Source organism: Anarrhichthys ocellatus, unplaced genomic scaffold (assembly GCF_004355925.1).
Source record: "Anarrhichthys ocellatus isolate YVR2014 unplaced genomic scaffold, GSC_Weel_1.0 scaffold8, whole genome shotgun sequence".
Classification (NCBI taxonomy): domain Eukaryota; kingdom Metazoa; phylum Chordata; class Actinopteri; order Perciformes; family Anarhichadidae; genus Anarrhichthys; species Anarrhichthys ocellatus.
The window spans coordinates 2,114,657-2,134,038 of NW_022280038.1; the positions used below are offsets into that span (position 1 = coordinate 2,114,657).

The 19,382-nt window shown below is 41.4% G+C and overlaps 1 protein-coding gene across 1 annotated transcript in view; it reads right to left on the reverse strand.

The window, feature by feature from the left end:
• Positions 1–6: 6 nt before the first annotated feature.
• The window catches only part of LOC116384115 (ras-specific guanine nucleotide-releasing factor 1-like), a 26,273-nt gene continuing 6,897 nt past the window's right edge, over positions 7–19,382 (reverse strand). Inside the window, exons 3-27 of the mRNA XM_031848508.1 lie at positions 17,870–18,017; positions 16,987–17,079; positions 15,419–15,672; positions 15,219–15,298; positions 14,624–14,817; positions 13,285–13,394; positions 12,964–13,082; positions 11,654–11,814; positions 11,177–11,240; positions 10,082–10,224; positions 9,704–9,786; positions 8,851–9,099; positions 5,892–6,265; positions 5,355–5,471; positions 3,349–3,519; positions 2,881–2,987; positions 2,650–2,762; positions 2,137–2,197; positions 1,908–2,014; positions 1,645–1,729; positions 1,280–1,477; positions 736–815; positions 510–627; positions 351–419; positions 7–123 (exon numbers count right to left, since the gene is read on the reverse strand). Coding sequence (XP_031704368.1) covers positions 31–123; positions 351–419; positions 510–627; positions 736–815; positions 1,280–1,477; positions 1,645–1,729; positions 1,908–2,014; positions 2,137–2,197; positions 2,650–2,762; positions 2,881–2,987; positions 3,349–3,519; positions 5,355–5,471; positions 5,892–6,265; positions 8,851–9,099; positions 9,704–9,786; positions 10,082–10,224; positions 11,177–11,240; positions 11,654–11,814; positions 12,964–13,082; positions 13,285–13,394; positions 14,624–14,817; positions 15,219–15,298; positions 15,419–15,672; positions 16,987–17,079; positions 17,870–18,017 — 3,391 coding nt within the window. The 3' untranslated portion in view covers positions 7–30. The remainder of the gene's footprint in view (positions 124–350; positions 420–509; positions 628–735; positions 816–1,279; positions 1,478–1,644; positions 1,730–1,907; positions 2,015–2,136; positions 2,198–2,649; positions 2,763–2,880; positions 2,988–3,348; positions 3,520–5,354; positions 5,472–5,891; positions 6,266–8,850; positions 9,100–9,703; positions 9,787–10,081; positions 10,225–11,176; positions 11,241–11,653; positions 11,815–12,963; positions 13,083–13,284; positions 13,395–14,623; positions 14,818–15,218; positions 15,299–15,418; positions 15,673–16,986; positions 17,080–17,869; positions 18,018–19,382) is intronic.

The window sequence follows — 19,382 nt, forward strand, 5'->3', positions numbered from 1 at the left end:
GAGAGAGAGAGAGAGAGAGAGAGATCCTCTTCATGATAAAGTTTTGGGCTCGATTCTCAGAGACGCGTCATACAGGCTCTCCTCATCCAGCACTGTACTGCTGTCCAGCAAGTACTTTGCAACCTAAAGTAATAATGAACACAGACACAATTTAAAATGAGTTTTCCCAAGATGCCATGCATATCTGGAACAAACAGAAATGTAAGCTTGATAAATAAGAACTATGATGAAAATAACTTCTTCTGAGCAAATATATACTTTTACTGAACAGAACAGACTATTAGGAAAACCAATCAAAGACATGAAAAAGTATAAAATACACAATAAAATAATACTTAAGAAAAACTCACCTTTGGTTGATAATCAATCTTGTAAGCTGTTTGCTGAAATTGCCGTATTTCTCTGATAATGTGAGATATCTGGAGACAAATGAAATAAAAACAATTTAAGACAGAAACAACAACATGTTCATGTTATTGTGTGTACTTCAGCACACTAGGGTTCGCTACCATTCTCATCTTGGAGAAGTTAACCAGGCTGTCCTCGGTGTAGTTGGGTGTTCCCTCCTCGATGAAGGCCAGGTCAGTCAGGTACATTCCCAGGTAGGGAACACAGGGAGGGTCACAGCTGAGGACAAGAGGAGGGTCAGCTATAGAGATATAGTGCTCAAACATAACGAGGAATGTATGAAACTCCTCCACCACAATGTGTGAGTGAAAAGCTATAGATACGTACTTCTTCAGAGCTTCTCTCAGGTTTTTGAATCGCCCCTCTGATGACACCAGCTTCTGTAACTTGTCGATCACAGTCTTTGTCTAGAAAATAGATCAAAGCAAAACTGTTATTACCAGCAGCCAAACAGTTCATTTAAATCTTTATCAGAGTTTCATGAACTGAGGACAATGCTCTTCAAAATGATCACAATCAGCCTCACAAAGAGCATGTTGTCTTCCTTTCATTTTGTTTCATTCTTGATACAAATTATTTAAAAAAAATTAAGTCTCTTCAATATGACTCAATAAAAAAACCTTGAAAAAAATATGTTTATTCACATTCACGTCCAGGAAGTCCCTGCCCCCCCATAAAGCCTTATATTAAGTGTGGTATTGATCTTCTCACCTAACGCTCAGCAAGAGAGAAAATAAGCGTATTTCCCAGAGTGGTCAAACTACTCCTTTAGGGCAAGCTAAACTTTATTACTAATTACTTAGCTAAATACTGAAAATCTTGCACCCAGTTAACGTCACTGCTGGGAAGCAACGTCAGAAATGTCTGTTACCTGCTTGGAGACTTTGAGCCAGGTCTTCTTGAGGCGGAAGATGGAGCTGCGATTGAGAGAGGATGTGATCTCCAGCATGGCGTTGTAGTTGTGGAGGCAGCGACAGATGTCAGCCACTGCCACCCATTTCTCGATCACCCCCACTCGCATGTTGACATCGTCCCACTGCAGGATCTCTGTGGCGATCTTGTTGCTGATCTGACAAAAAGAGAGAAAAAATACGTGGTAATAATAATGAGCATCAATAAATCTATCTATCTACAGTATCTATCTATCCATCCATCCATCCATTCATCCATCCATCCATCCATCTATCTATAACACACATTTACATTTTTATCCACAATACCAGGGTAAACACATACATCGTTGAAATGCTTGGTTGTCTTCATAATATAGGGAGTTCTCTCGTTCTTGTCGTTCTTCATCCAGCCTTGACCAAAGAACTCCCTGTAGAAGAAAATGTTTTTTCAAATAATCAACAATGAAAAACACACCAGCATTTACTGCGTGCGCTTCCCTTCACTCCCCCCGCCCCCCACTTTATCACCCTTTATCATTTTTTATCGTATAGACCAAGTGCCCGTGTTTGTGCGTTTGCGTTGCACATGCATGCCTGTGTACTCACTCGTATGGGATCACCTTGAAGACCAGGTGGTCCAGCAGCGTGAGTTGCTCAGCTATCTCCAGGGCAGAGTGGCTCTCAAACGGCTCAGTCTTACAGTCCTCCGTGGCCTGACACAAACACAAACACATATTTTGACAATTAAAGCCCAAATCATTTCTACAGGATGTGTAACACTCTTTTAAGAAGTACAGGGCTATTTTATATTGAAAAGGCCTTTTATTTCACTCACCATCTGTGTGATCTCTTCCAGTGTGACCTGGTTGTCTCCAGGGTCCTCCTGAGTGAGAGTCCTACATGCAAAACATACAAGTGTCATTATCTGATAGGTTTGTCCACAATTGACATGACCTGAGTAGACATAAATGGACTTAACCTGTTCAAAAGTGCTCAACTTGACCCAGCACACTGAGTATTCCTTTCTTTCTTTATTCAGTTTGGGTTACAGGCACTTTTGGCTTCAGCTCCTCAGGTTGATAATGTTTAGTAGCAGTAGGGCATGCTGACAGGTTGTTGCGTACAATGTGAAACTGCTGCTCAGAGGAAAAGATTTAAGTTTCTATAGCTTCACTGTCAGTGTCCAGGTCCATTTTGTGGAGGTCCAACAGGGACCTGGGATGTACTGTATCTACATTTGCTGGCATCAGAAATACTTTTGCAGAAGTTTTTTTCTAAAGGGAGCTGACAAACAAATGTGTCATATGTGACTTTATGTGCCATCAAGCGATGTTAACAGAAAACCAACCTGATGATGTTGGCAGCTGCCTTTCTTTCCTGTGTCAGGAGCTCCGGGTCATGCATCACCTCCTCCAGGAAGCCAATTACCCGCATCTTCAGCTCTGTGTTGAGCTCAAAGTCCTGAGGATAAACACAGGAACAACAGCAGAGTCATTACAGAAGTGTTGTTTTTCTTCTGCAAAGGCCTAGAAAGATAGATTGAAACAATGAAAACGATCGAGGGAAAGGTGAACTGTACCTGCGAGTGTTTGGAGACCCAGTGACGCAGCACATTCAGGACTCTGTTTGTGGCAGCTCTCCTGATAACAAACTCTTTGTCCCCATTCCTCTGGTCTGTCGGAAAACCTGGAACCCGGTTTACACAAAGTCGCAGTGAAAATCAATTCGCACACTGATGGAACACTATTTCCTGCCTCCAGATACAGACAAAGCAGATAATAGATATCACTGAAACAGACATTTACAATTTGTTTGGAGGCCCCCTGGTGGTCATAAGCCATAAAACTGCTTATGCTTTTGCTTATCTATTGTGTGTCACTTAGGCGAATTTGTTCAACCAGAAATTAACTGCTGTACAAAGTCATCTGTCATCCAAACAAGGAGGTTTTTGGTGGGGATCATACTAGATATGAGATGCTGCTTTTGTTAATTCTATAATAATAGTCTAATCGTAATAATTGAAGTAGCATCCCCTCACGCGACTGACCTGTGCTGGCGAGCGACATACGACGGTACTTCTCCTTGGTTGGCGTGCCTTCATTGGCACCAGCGGTGGCGATGGCAAAGGCCGAGGCAGCAGAAAGAGCACTGCGGTTATTGTCCAGCTCCCGGCAAGATGACACCACCATTCCATTGTTGAAGGAAAACAGGGAAAACTCTACAGGGAGGAGAAAAAAACAGGGACTTTTATATGATTAAAACTCTTTACTACTCTTCATTTTTGTCATCAAACGGTTAAAGGATACTTCCACTAGAGCATTTTTTATTTACAAAAACAATATTACAACTCTTATATTTCTGAGCCTCAGGATTAGGCTGAAATGGGAATTGAGTCTGGCTCATCTGTTAAGCTATTAAAATGTATTTCTGTAAAGTGCTTTGGAATTACTATTTGTGGATAATCAAGCTCAAGTTGTTGACCAGTGGAGGGCAACAGAGAGCTAAAACAAACCCAGCACAGTGGGTCCTGCAGCTCGTGGCAGTGACGGTGTACACTCCACTGTTTCTGCCTCTCTGCCTCCCTCCTTCACTCCCTCCCTTCCTCCCTGCCTTCCTCCGTTTAGCCGGGGGCGGTATAGAAGAACATGCACATCGTTGCTAAGGTACAAGGTTTCCTTCCACCTACTCACACAAGGCACTGGCTTCCCTTGTATCCAGCACCGTGGGAAGAGAACACGCTGGGGATGAATTGTGCCTGACTACCTACGGGGTGGATGCTCCCTCTCTGTGCGGTACGGGGAGGGCCAGGAGGCTGTGGGTGGTTTTTATCAAGCCCTTATTTGGTTATTGTTACGCTTGTCATTTTCTGAAAAAAAAAAAGTTTGCTATACAGTCCACTGCTGCAGTGTTTATTTAACTCTGTGAGTTACTCTTTGCACTTCTCACATGCACAATCTGACTCTGCTGGATGGTAAAAATGGATCTGATGGTAAAAAACAAAATTATGATTTGGACCTAAAATGTACCCATTTCTTCTATTCTGAGACAGCCACTTGTTTCATCTGCTTTGCTGACATATTTTAAGAATAAGACAAACTCCTGAAAGTTTCAAATGCATTAAAGCAATAGTTTGTAATTTTGGGAAATACGCTTATGCCATGTCTTGCCTAAAAATACAGTAGATGTGGTCAACACTCTCATGTCTGTAGAGTAAATATGAACTACCGCCAGCAAGCAGTTAGCTTAGATTAGCAAACAGGCAACACGGGTTGAAAACAGCTTATTAACAACACGTTGTGGTTTTACTAGGGGTTTATGGGTAATTTATGAGCTTTAGAGGTGCTGGTAGGTGGATTTTGGACAGAGCCAGGCTAGCTGTTTCCCCCTGTTTCCCGTCTTTATGCTAAGCTAACCAGCAGGGGGCAGTGGCTTCTTCTTTACATATATTTACTGACATAAAAATGGTATCAATCTTCTCATATATCTCTATGCATGAAAGCGAACACACTGTCAGGAATTATATCCTGCCTAACCTGTATATGAATGCCAACTGGCTGGTGTTACTTCTGCTACAGGTCTTTTCAGTACTACACCACTGGACAATTGCTCTTTTTAAAACTGATTTAATTTTCGTTTAACTGCTCATTTCACATTATCTGGTTCTCTGACTAGTTGAATCATGCAATCTGCTAGCAGGAAGTATTCAGTAAAGTGCTCATAGAGGATGTGGCATAAGAACAGCATGCCTGTTTGTGCTTCGTTTTACTAATGATATTGTTATTGACATGATCTATTATTATTGATTTTATTTTGTCATTTTCTAATCCGCCAAGACACTCCACTGGCAAGTACTCACTAGCACTAAGCGCTAAGCTACTTTAGTTTGCCAGCTCTTACATTCTTGCCAAGTTACTTAACAATCTTGCCAACTCGTTTGTTTTTAAACTGGTGGGTTGGTATTCAAAAGTAGATCACACGATGTCGCGGACATGGAGCCTATTAAACAGAACACTGTGATGTAACACAATGGAGCAGAGACAAAGTATACTGCACCAGAGTTTTTTGACTTGACGTTCTTGGGTGTTGATGGTGATTTGGGAGGAGACATTTCTGCTTCTGCTTCGTCACTCTGTCTTGGGTCCTCGTCACATTCCTCTCTCACAGACAGATCTGGACAGAAAAAAAAAAAGTGTTTCACAATCAAGAAAAAAAGGCAGTAAAGGAGCAGACGTGTATGAAAGTGATGTACGGGCATAACTGCTGGGTTGAGCTTGGTGGTAGCTGGCAATGATACGACTGGGGCAAAACATTCAAATTGAATTTGAAAAAAAAAACTATACATGATGTACTGCTGCTCTTTTGCTGTGCAAGCTCAAAGAAGACTGTTAAAGAAGTTGATTTATTTTTTATTTCACCTCTTACATATATTCAGTACCAGTCTAACTTTGATGGGATTGACAGTCAAAGTTGCTCTAGTATGAGTGGAGGATATATACAAGATATGAGCATGACAGTGGGTTTGTGAAAATGCTTCCACACTACATGAACCTCATTAAAACTGAGCAAAATCCCATGGACAGTGATTCTGACCTTGCTTGTTGAGGACAGACTCCTCCGCCTTGCCTTCGGCTTTGGTCTCTCCCTCGTCGGGGATCTTGCTGGCCATGGTGCTGGACACATATAGCTTGTTGATGTCGAGGGTGGTCTTACTGAAGGGTGACATGGTGGAGTGCATGCTTGCATAGCCATTGGGAGAACAACTGAGTGCAGCCAGGTCCAGGGCTTTGCCCCCTGTGATGATGGGGATGTTGAGCGAAAGCTTGCGACGGCGGTTGGGCGAGGACGTCTTGGTGATGGAGAGCGGAGGAGGGGAAGAGAACTTGCGGCTGGCACGTGGCGACGTGGGTGGCTCGCCGTAGAGGAGTTTGTTGTTCTGGCTGCTGGCAAAGAAAAGCTCCAAAGAACTGCAGAAGAGGAGAGAATGAAAAAGCGGAAAAAAGACAGAAGGGTGAACACTAAGAAGAGCATCTTTCACAACTACAAACATCACTTTTGGGATTTTTGGTTAATTATTTCCAGTGACCTGAATAAGAGAGAGAGGGAAGAATTTGTAATAATGGGGGTGGAATGGTGCACTTGGTGTCAGTACACAGAAGCAGAGAGGGAACACATTAACCACAGGGCTCTTCGGGAGCTCCTGCCTCTTTTATTTAAGCTACATTGTTTAAGACAGCATCCTTCTTGCACTGAGAGCCACCCCCTCTGAAGGCCTATAAATAGCATGTCAAGTGACAGTGTGGGAGGCACGGGTGCTGCCAACAGCAACCAGCCCAGGGGAGGCCCACAGAGACATGGGGAGAGAGAAACAGAGAGAAAAGGGGAGCCAAATAGAGGAAGGGAGAGGGAAAGAGGGAGAAAGAGACAGAGGTGCAGTGCAAAAAAAAAATTAAAGCGGGCAAAAACAGTGAGACTGAGAGGGAGGGGGCGAGAAAGGAGCAACATAGTGGATATGGATTCCACCACAGCGAAGGCTGCTGGCTGGGAGTGGGCAAATGGGAAGCCTCCAGCCCTGTATGGTGTTAGCTGCAGCCATGTTGTGTCTCCTCACCTAAATTTGTAAAAGAAAGGAGGTGAGAATGAGAAAGATGGGAATTGAGGGAGGCCGGGAGAGGGAGACAAGGGGGAGTTCGAAAAGAAAAAAGGCAAAACACAAAAAGCAATGTGGAGAGTTAAGAGAGGACACAAGTCAAGCAGGAAAGAGGAAAATCGAGAGGAGATAATCAAGCAGGAGAAGAGAGAGGAGTAAGACAAAAAGAAAGAAGGAGCAAGAGAGGAGAGCAAGGTCTGGGTGCAAAACACCACCATCAATATTTAATACCGTAGAGCCGCTGCAGATGATGGGAGAAAGGGAGAGAAAGAGGGAGGGAGGGAGAGAGGGAGAAGACGAGGAGGAGAGAGGGAGAGGGTGGGGTCCTGCAGCAGAGTGAAGGGTTGCCATGGTGACAGCGCAGCGGAGAGAGGAATGGTCAGACTCGTGGAAAGAAAAATAAAAGTGAGAGAACGGAAAAGGGTAAAAGAGAGGAATGAGAAAGAAGAGGAGGGGTAAGGGAGAGGTGGGTGGACGCAGGACCCAATTAACTGTGATGGCGGACAGAAGACGAGAGGAGTGGATGTGTTGGTGTGACCTCTCGCTGCCTCTCCTCTAGTCCCTTCTCACCTGGACAGGGTACGATAGCATGAAGGGCTGCTTACAGACAGTCCACGTGAGAGCAAAGACAAATCCAGACACAGGGGAAGTCCTACCTTTTCACTGCACCATTACAGCACTGTTGCTGCATCCTTCGGAGAAAATTAAATTTCAAACTTTGTTCCCTTTTCAGTTGTCAGAATCTACATGGATTGGCACTGAGGTGCTTGGAGGAGTTAAGTGTAACAAACCGTTTGCGCTCACCTGTTTAAAGGTAGAACCACTTCCTGAAGAGGGACTACAGTAACTCTGAATTAACTTGATCGCAATTGCAAACACTGTTACAGAGGTGGGCGATGTGCAGGCCCTCTGTTTCAGCTGCAGTTTCAGCTGGTTGAGACACTTTCCCTTTAATTTTCTTTGGCTGATGTTGTCATGCATTTCAAGTCCGCCACATACAGCACATTGATTTGCCTTGTTGTTGAAAGGTGCTATACAAATAAACTTGCCTTCAACGCCTTCACATATCAGATAATTATGCTGTTCTTGGACTGATGGACCTGGAGATTTCATTTGACTTTGGAGCTCGGCTAGTTGTTCCATGTTGGTTTACTGTAACAGGACTAAGAGTCTTACTTACAGAAAAGTTAGCTGCCCTGTGGAGCTGCGCTTGGGCACAGCGGTGCTTTGAGCTAACGTCCGTGCGCTAACATGGTTACAGTGATAATGCTAATGGGAATGTCATTAGTTTTGCAATTATTTGGTCATTAACCAAACTTTATAAAAACTTTGACTTGATGGTGGTAAATGAAAAGTCAGGGGATCCTTTAAAGTTAGTAAGATTCGTCATTTGGGGACTATGCATACCTGTACAAAATTACATGGCAATCCATCCAATAGTTATATCGATAAAATATTTCATTTCTGGATCGAGGTGGTGGACCGCTTCAAGCGCTTCAAGCATGGCTAAATGAGTTACATATCAAAGTGCTGATTGCAGACCTCTTTACACCTGACAAATGCTGCTAATTGGTATTCAGGCCTTTGTAGCAGTGTAGCAGGTATTTTCTTATGAACTAGAGATAAAGACTTTCCCACATTCCACAGGTGTGGAATAAAAACCACGCATACTGTAAATATGATGTGAAGAAATTTCATCTCGACACAGGCTAATAAATGATCAAACACATAAAAACAATGTGTGCACACACAGAGTAAGCAGAACAAGACATCGGAGTGCTATCTTCAAACGTTCTCTATTAGCCTGCAAATAAAATATGGTTAGTGTGAAAGATGTCACACCAGTGAGCTCATAAAATCCCTTAAACCTCTTGGAACCGCCTCACTCGAGGGATCACTCACCGTGCAGGGATGGCACTGATGGGCTTCTTGTAGATGGTGATGAGCTTGTCCAGCACTACGTCAGCGCTGGTGAAGACGCGGTAGGAGTGGAGGAAAGTGTTCAGGAAGTCGATGGAGAGGAAGCGCAAGTCAGTCAGCCTCTCCAACAAGCGCTCCACGCTGGCGTAGCGGATCTGCAGCACCTTGCAAGAGTTCATCATCTTGCTGAAGCGGATGTCCACATCATCACAGTACAAGCTGGTGTCCGACCTGCGTTGGGGTTTAACTGAGGTTAGGAATGTGACTCAGAGGGATTTAGCTCCCAGTACTTATGCAAACCACCTCCAGTTAGTACATTTTTATGGTCACATGTGGGTCAGTGGGTAAAGCATTAACATGACTATGGGTTGGGTAGTTTTCAAACGTGATAAAAACACACTTTCAAAAATCTATACAATATCAGAAAGTACTAATTTTGACATTTTAACTCTATGGTGAATATTCAGTTGTGTATACATACAACTGCAAGAGACTAGAGTGCGTGTGTGTGCCCTTGTAATCTTTATGAGGACCAATTTCAGACCTTGAAAGTGAGAAGATTTTAGAAAATTAAAATGATGATTCACTTATTTAACTTGCTGTTTCTGGGTCCAATAAGGTTTAGGTTGGGGTTAGGCATGTAGTTGTGATGGTTAAGGTTAGAGCATGGGGGATATGTTATGTCGCTAAGGGTCCTCACAAGTATAGCACTAAAAACATTAGAGTTTGGGCACACATGTTCATGCATTTTTCATATATGTATGTAACGCAAATGCCAATCTCTGTTTGTGCATGTATAATGTCTGTGCCTTTCTGCGTGGTGTCAGACTCTCACTTAATCATCTGTGGCACAGTCACTTTACTGTTTTCCTCGAAGGCGTTCATCATCAGACCATTGCAGCGAATGTTGTCAATGCACTGTAAGGCAAGCATACAGACAGAAAAAAGGCAGTTAGTGATTATAACACAGCAAGAGGGAGTTAACAAACTTTAGATGATACACTTTTCTATCCCGAACGGCCATGAGTTGTTCTGTTCTAATCTTTGCAATGTTACGTTCTGTCCCGAAATGATGTTTGCAGCCTACAATCTTAGCTCTAATTTAATTACTTCAATTGTAATGTAAACTCTGTTCATCTAATGATGCTTAAGTGAAATCATCGCTTTGTGTGGAACACATTGAGTCTTTAATCACGCAGTTGAGCACACGTACCTGGCTGATGTCGCTTGTCCACGCTGATTTCTCCTGTCGGGACGAAGGCACCAGGATGACGGTGAAGGGCTGGACGTCTTTGGGCTCCACCATCACTTTAAAGTCCAGGTGCTCTATGTCCGGGCCACTCCGCTCCACTTTGGCTGCAATGTTCAACAATAATTATTTTCCTGTGACAGGGTAACATAAAATATACTGAGAGCAAACATTGTGAGAAGAAAGAAGAACTTACAAGAAAACAGAAATGACAAAATAACATTTAAACAAATTTACACTTTAGCAAAGTTCAGTTTGTAATTGTGACTGAGTCTAGCTCAAAGTTCTGAGAGGGCAAACATTCATTTTTAAATCAGATTTGTGTCATGTATGATTATACTGTTTTTTTTATTGATTTATACATTCAGAAATATTTAACAGTGATGTTTTTTGCATTCTTGACATTCCCAGACCCGTTTGGAGTTTGACATTTTAAGTGTTTAAAGTGCAGATATGTGTTTTCCATTTGCAGTTTCTAATTAAGAGAGAGTTGCATGAATGCACAAAGCTATTATTAACGATGATCCATTGTGGTTTGCTTGATTAAATAATGTGCAACCAACACCATTTCAACCAGTTTCAACCGTTGTGAATGGGATTGTTTTTGTTACGTTTGATGCTGGTGAGTGAAGAAACAATATCTTTGTAGAAAAAAAGTCTACAGCTCTCTGCGGACAGTCATGCAAACAGGATCATTTTGGAGACTTTTATCCAAAGGGCTCAAAGAAACTACTTAACTGATCAGAAAAATAATGTAATACAGTATGTTATTCATCTGCAGTTTTGTTGTTGTAACTGTTTAAGTTTAGCTATTCCCAAAACAAAAGTGACTGTGGGAGTGAAGAAATGATGCAAAGTGCTCGGAGTCAGGGTTAACCTCGTGGAAATATTTTGCACAGACAGAAATTAAAATGTTGATCACTGACTGTTACAGTTTGTCTTTGGGAAGGTTTGCAATTATTCAAGTCCAGTAGTTTACTGAGCTACTGAAAAATTGCATAGCTTTACTGTATGTTTCAACTACATAAACTTTTGAATATATTGTATGTGGTAACTTACACTCATCATCTGTCCCCTCTGGCTCCTCCATCAGTGTGCAGTCTATGAGAGAGATCACTCCATTCTGTGACAGGGTTGAAAGGTCACAATTTCACATACAGTTTGCTAGACAGTGGAGGTTTCTTTGTAGTTTTAGGAAGTCTGAACAAAAGCTGCTGAAAAAGTTACCGACTTTGTAAATGTCTCCTTCGGGGCCATTAAAACGCTGGGTCAATGCTATGATTTTATTGGATGTGACTAAAACGTTTTCTGGAGAAAAAGAAGATAAACTAAATTATAATTATAATATATATATATTATATATTATATTCGTTGGGAAAAATGTAAAGCTTTGTCAACTTTGGTATTTCTTCATTTCAACCAGTTTAGAGACATTTGATCTGTTTTATAGGAAACTTTAAGAAAAAAGTTTACCTCAATAATTGGGTTGTATCTTTTTTTTAATATCAGGTCATCTGAAGTACAATCCTACTGTACCTTAGTGATGTGTAGTTTTCCCCCGGAGCCGCGGGTACAGATGATGAGATGTTTGGAGAAGAGGAAACACTGTCTCTCGCCCTCTTTCTTCAGAGACAGAGAGCCCAGTCGGCCTCTCGTGATCTTCCCTTTCTCGCTCATCGGCACCTGGATCAGGGAACCTGTGGAATGCCACGCACACACACACGCACACACACACACACACACACAGGAGAAAACACATAAAATGTGACTTTGACCTTGATCTTATAATTGGTGTTTAACCTTCGAAAAGCCTTTTATAGGAATAACCAAATGACTCTCTCTCAGCTATTCCTGTACCACAAGGTCAACACCTCTTTGTAATATCAGGTGTGGTTACAGTTGACGACAAACGAACAAAATGTTTGCTCCTACTGTATCTGTATATCTTCAGAGTAAAATTGTGTGTAAACATTTAGACTTCTGTCGCCTGCAGTTTGCAATTAGAGTGAAATATATAACAGGTATGTGTTTGTGTGTAAGTAATCAGTGATTTTATTCACATGTCTGCAGAGATGGAGGAAGGTGTTGAACATCTGGGTGAGATTATATGTGATGCATCACAACCGAAGAGATGTGTGAGGATGGTGTTAAATGTATGAGGAAGAATTGATATATAAAACTGTAAACAAATAATGTATGCCGTGCCGGTGAGTATAGTGTTACTCAGTTGATAGTTAGTTACTTACTCAGTTTGAAATTCAGTAATAACCTTCCAGTTACTATTAGTTTCAGTAATGCTTTGTTACTTTGACATCTCGGGTCGGCTAGTTTGCTGTCTGACCAGAACTTAGATAGTATGTTAATCATCAGTTTGGTCTCTTTGTGTTTAGTGAATAAACTGGAGGTTTTCAGTGTATGTACAAATGATTTTTTAACAATGAATCCTTGAACTGAACTGACTTTACTGGCTGTGAGCAGAGAAAGTCCCCTCACCGGTGACTGAGAGCACTGTTGTCAGCTCCGCTGTGATAAACCCTACGTTACTTCCTCCTTAAAAGCCTATTAAAAGACTGTGAAAACCACAGAAACAATCATAATCCAATTAACTCATCAATAACATGGTAATTAGCTGTTAACCATATGTGCAGTGCTTGTGTTGCTAGTTTTGTATTGAACTGATTATGACAGCTTGGACCAGAATCAGACTGAACGAGCTGAAGACAGTCAGAATGAACGCTGAACTTCACAGCGGTATGAATGCTGAGGCTAAGTGCATTTGCACGTTGATGTGCCGCTAAGAAACAAATCAATACAAAAATCCCTTTTCACAATTTTCTCTTACTTACCTTGCCTGACAAATGTCTGACTGGTGTCCAGCAGCACTTCACAACCCTCCACAATCATCCGCTCAATAGCTAGGTTCTTCCTGATGTTCTCCGTCTCGCTCACCTCATCGTGCATGATTCTGAAGGTACAGAATGAAAAACTTCACCGTCCAAGTTGCTTAATGAATTCATTAAATATAGTATCCCTCCACAAAATCACTGCATGAATCTGACAGACATCTCTGTATCCATTCATTCACACTGAGAGAGTTTTAACATATACTGTAGCACAATGTACATTATATTTTCAATCGCTTGATTGACTGACTGATAGAGCTATACCTGGAAAGTTCCTCCAGTTTTGACTTGGCGTAGTCCAAACTGTTTCTCTCTACATGCTCATGGGGGGTGTGAGCCAGCAGCTCATGCAGCGTCAGGATGTAACGAGGGATCTGAGAGGGAAAGAGACAGAAAGGTGTTTTAATGAGTTATTGAAATGGGTATCTTTAATCTTTTAGTGTTAAAATGTGTTAAAAGAGATTTCAAGCTTTTCATAAGCAGTGTCAAACATCTTGACTCGAATGGCCTTGTACTGGTAATTAACTGTTCATGGATCCCATCCAGGGTTTGCCTGGGAAGCAAAAAGATCCTCTCTTTTACCAGAGAGCTGATAATATTGGCACTTTTGTTCACATTCACCCTGAAACACTATGTTTCCTTTCATCACCACAACATCCACTGTCTTCATTTGAAACATAATTGTTCTGCTGTTAATGTAGATTTGAAAACCTCAGTTCATTTGAACACAGATTATTGTGCAAAAGTGCTACAACTGTTTGCACCTCATGTCATTATTGAAGATTAAAAACTTAATTAAGTTGTCTATGGTGACGTCTCACCATCAGATTTTTTGAATAATTAATTTTCACACAAATAACATTGATTCTCTAATAGAGGCATTCTTACTTTTTATTTTTGGTTTTCAGTTTTTTTTAACGCCAGAACTGCTGTATTAGTGATGTCACAAGTTATGAAAAATTTAAGATAAAGCATTGAAGCCATTTGGGGTTTTTAATGTTACACTTGTTGCCCTGATGGAGGAGCCATGATTAAATGTCTTTTAAACTTATATGCCATTTTCCAGAAATCATTGGTCCAGTTTAAACCAGAACAGAATGATATTTTCTGTCAAATGGGCATGTCTCTCACTTTGAAAGACCCGATATGCAGCTGCTTGAATCTCAAAAACAATACAACTATGAATACAAATTAAACAAATTGGCTATAATAAAGGTCTAACTCATAAGTGATATGTCACAACACTGTGTGATTTTGACAAAACATGGACATATGAGGCATTTTGGCACTCTGCATTGTTAAAAACACTACACGAGTGTGAAAAGTGTGAAAAGCCATAGTTTTGTAAGAAGGCTCTAGATGGCTTTATAATATTAACATTAACACTAAGTTGGCTTAATCCAGGTCAGTACATCGGAAAAGTAAACATAATACCGTATTTGAACATATTTCACCACAGTGTTGTTTGAGCACAAAGACCTTTTTCAAAAGGAAGTAAGGTTCATGTGCATGCACCAATGTGTACAGGCTTATACTTTATCACAATGTATACGGATTGTGTAATATAACTGCTGTTATCAACACTGTAATCCTGAAGTCTCACCTGAAACATGGGGTAAGTGAGGAAGGTCTCCAGTGTCCTCTCCTCACAGTCGGGCTTGGCCTCGTACTGCTTCAGCAGTTTGTCGAAGTCTCGGTTCTGTTTGCAGTGGGCCAGGATTTGCAGGCTGTACTGATGATTCCTCACAAACTCCTGGTAGATGTTGAGCATGGGCAACAAGATGTCAAACAGGTCCGCTGTAAAGAGAAGCAGAAATCTTCATGAATAAATATATGGTTTCTGACACTACATCAAGAGCAAAAGCTAAAAACAGGCTATTTCTTTTAAATCTTACACCATGAAAAAATAAAAATTGCTTTTTATTTGTAAAACTTTCTGCAAACACCTAAATTAAAGTAGGACACAAGTACAAAATCATTCGGCGTTATGTTGTTGACAGTGTGAATCATGTGAGAAAAAAAGCATTGTTTTTAGAGAAATGTTTTTGCATGGTATGAGTGCCACAAGCTGGTTGGCGACTCTCTCAGGTAGATATTTTTTTATGTATGATTTTGGGGAACTGACCCTATAACAAACCCCAACAAAAACAAGCCAAATGTTGTGTGGGTGACTGAGGGATAGTCTCCGTGTCTCTTACCCAGCACCAGGGTCGGCCAGCTGGCTATCCGGGCCTTCAGGCCCTGGTAGAAGATCTGATGGAGGAACATGATGGTCTCACTGATAAAAAAAAAATCAAAGCAAAACAGCGGTCATGAGGTATTGTTTCTCCCTCTCTTGTTCACAACCATTGGCAGCTTCCAACGTCCCACTATCACAACCAGTCTCAGCACCAGCCACCTGTTAAGGAAGATGCTGCTGACGTCATCGTGAGTGATGGGCGGCTTCTTGGAGCTGGCGGCCATGCGCAGCGGCCGCAGGAAGTTGTTGACCAGGATGTGGAGTTGCTGGACATATTCGGCCTCGGCCTCCAGCATGCTAAACACAACCTGGTTCCTCTTCCTCATGCTTTCAGCGTGGGGTGAACGGATGTAGTCCTGGATGATGGTTTTCCACTTCCTGCGGCAAATCCAACCTCGCAGGAAACTCTGGACCTGTGTTGAAAAAGGTTAGCACACAAGTTAAGCTGGCATTGTTTGCATTTGTGTGTGCATGCATGGATTTGTGACTATAATGAGGTAATCCAGTGGGTTTTGAAAGAGTTTTACCAGCCTAATAAGTAGGCTAATTTTCTTTATAAAAAAAGGTGTACTTAGTGCTTCAACTTATCCTGCAACTTTGGGAATAATTAGGAGGTAGGAGGTATTTCATTTAAAATGAGTCTGGAAAGAGTGTATTCCAATAGAGTCACAGACATTTTTTGTATTTCATTAACTATTTAAGACAAGTATCATCGTTTACATGAGGCATTGTTAGATAGTGACGAACTGTCACTGTCACTCTTCCCTTCACGATGTAGATAGTAGTCCTTCCTGGAAACAAATATCAAGATTTCCAACATCACAAGGCGAAGAGGAATGCACCTAGTCAGACTAAGATCCATATCTTGAAGCTAATGGCTATGAAGACAAGCTTAGCTAGCTCGTGTTTGGGTCATCACTGTGTGAGAATTGTTAAAGAATGCTAAAGAATTCCTCGTGGTTTTACTAAAACCCGCATTAATTGATTTTTGTGGTCACTTGGGGGTATCACAATAACACATATTATGACCTAATAAAGGTGCCGTGGAGAACGTGCTAGCAAACAGTTGCCTGTTTACACATCCTGCAGTAGCATTAATTTGGAGTAGTGTTTCTGTTGATCTGACAAATTCAATATTCATTCTCCTTCATGCTCCATATTGTTAATACTAGTTGAACATGTTACACCGGTGCACTGGTGCATAGGTGTAAATACAGCTACCTGCTGCAGTTGGAAACAATTTTGGTTGAGAGTACTGAGAGGACACCAAAACAGAAGCGCTGAAGGCGGTAAAAACCAAAACACTAAGCTCAAAGGCACAAAAATCTGAGGTGAGGGGAACAACAGAATCGGGTCGCAATTATCTGTAGCTTCGTTGCCTTCTCGGCTTTAAAGTAACTACCTTTCTAAAACTTCCCAGCTTCATTAAGGAGCAGGCAGCTGCTTCAGTAGAGCTGAAGAACAAGCCTGTGGTTGTAGTGGATGAGGGGCTCCCTGCTGTGAATACAAGAGTGAGCTTCCTTGAATAAATGAAGGTTAAAAATAAAACCTGTTTCAGAAACCATACGTATATCTCTGCTGGAACAAATCAAACTTCCCCTCCGTCCTTTTCCCCTTCCCACTTGGCTTTCCTCTTTGCATTGCTTTAGTTTTTCTTGATGAAGACAGAAGAGTGATTCAGGCTTTCTCCTTTAAAACGGCGCAGCACTAAAGCAGTCAGACCTCACCTTTTTGATCTTCTTGATCTCTGTGTCGTCTTCACTGGGAGGCACCTCTGGATTTGACTGGATCTTTTCATTGTTCTTCAGCAGTCCAGCGATCTGAAATCCAACACAAATCAAACATTGTATTGACTGAGTACCTCACACTGTACGCATCTATAATCCTGCTCTTGCTCTTGGTAATGTCATATTCTCTCACTGCACTCACTGTCTTTATCATGATTCTGAATGTTTTTTTTTTCTTTGTTATCGTCCATTAGCCGGTTTCAAAGATTCACATATGAACAAATGGTACCAGTTGCATCTAAATGTATTTCATTTTATTCAACCCTTTTTCATTTACTCCCATTAGACTCACACCGTGTATAAATAAGAACAGACCAGAGAAAAACAGCTTTCAATAAAGGACTGAAATTAAACAAAACAACCCAAAATCCATTACTACTTCCCGTTTTAGCCATGGAAAGTGAAACAGTTGATTATCATTTTGTGGTGCAGGCGGCCGTATCAGGTACAAGAGAAGCTGATTCATGCATATTGAAAACATTCAATTCAAATGGAGCTAGCCATTAGCACATTAAAGAGAGATGTATTTGATCCATTTTAGACTGTATAATTAGGATACAAAACACTCAGTAACCGTACTGCAGAGACTCTAACAAGGACATCCCGGGGGCGCTGCAAGCTCCCCCGGATCACTTGCCTTGAACTCACAACATTTTGGTTTGGAATCCGGGTCGTGACCTTTGTCCATTGCCCTTTCTGTCTTTATACTCTGTGACTGACTACTTTTACTTCAACCTTTTCTCTCTCTGTCTCTGTAAACCATACAGTAACAAAAAACAAACACACACAGGTAATACTAGCATGAAATTACAAGGCAAGTTACCTCTGATTTTAGCCGCTCTATCTCGATTTCCCCATCCTCTATCTGTTGTCGAAGTTGCTTGGCAACCATTTTCTCCGTCTCCACTATTTGGAGTAGATGGAGATACTTCTGCATGAGGGTCTCATGCTCTGTAGCCAGGTTCCTGTAACTATACAGACACGCACACAGACATTGTAAGGACCTCATTAACGTGTGTTTCATGGGCTTGCCATAGATTTATCAAAGCAAAAGGAGACTTCTGATCAGCATATGTTTGAACCACAGACCTTACGTCTGCACTGAGCGCAGGCACTTACGCAACCAGTTCATCAAATACTTATGGGCTTAGCAAACCATGTGTAAAGCCTGCTTCTGCATGAGCAATTATTCTGAGCATTACCCAATTCAACAAAAGGTTTTAGATTAATTTGATTCAACATCACAAAATGTGTCAAAGTGTAAATGCGCTGAAATAAATAGTAGTTAAAAAAAGAATTCAAAGCCTTAGAAAATGGCATCCAGACTTAAGAAACCTCAACAAAGGCCATATAATGATATGTAAGTACAGATCTTCATTTGCCCTGCAGCGTATAACATGCTTACAGGCCATCTTACTACAGTAAGTGCTGCTGCCCTGACTGAGAACTAATCAATGTGATCTTCAATAAGTTCAATCAATTGACCTTTCACCTGACAAATTCCCACTGCTGACATTTAGAATGATTGTATCGTGATTGTAAATGTCCTGACAAATATCAGAAAATGGCCATGACATTTTTTTTAAACATTCATGGGTCCCAGAGAATACATCGTAATGACTCTGGTGATCCCCAGTCTTTTTGGGTCAGTTAAATTTGCCGATTAGTCCGATATTTTGGTTCAGCATATTAGCATATTCATGTTAGTTCAGCATTTAGCTCAAAGCACCGCTGTGCCTTAGTACAGCCTTACATTCGATTCTTGTTAGGATACAACTACATCTCATTCTGAGCAGCTACTTAGCTAGCTAACCTGCAAACTAATGTTAGCAGTGCACGATTCCCAAGTGAATGTTTGTTATATCGCTTGATTGACAAGCTGCAGGACAAGACGCATGTTCACGGGTTGGATAAGAAGGACACTTAAGCAGGAAAGCTAATGTAGTGTCTGTCCTGTGACTCTTGTTCTTGTGCCGCTTTCTGGCTCGGTGTGACCGTCTGCTCTGCATGTGAGAGAATGCTGAATTGATGCAAATCTAGGGGATGCCATCATGAAACCAAAAATAGATACTTTCTCCCTTTTGGTTTCCGACTTTCTTTTCTCAAAGGAGAACACAGGACAATTGATTTAAAGGGCAGATATGTATGCTGTAGCAGATTTCTTTTTTTTGTTAGTGGACTTTGAAAGTTAAAAGTTAATAGTACTCCAAATGACTGTTTTGAGCATATCGAGTCTTACAACCCGATAAGCTTGAAAAACCCTTTTAATGTCCTACATCACAGGGTGCGCACACACACACACACACACACACACACACACACACACACACACACAC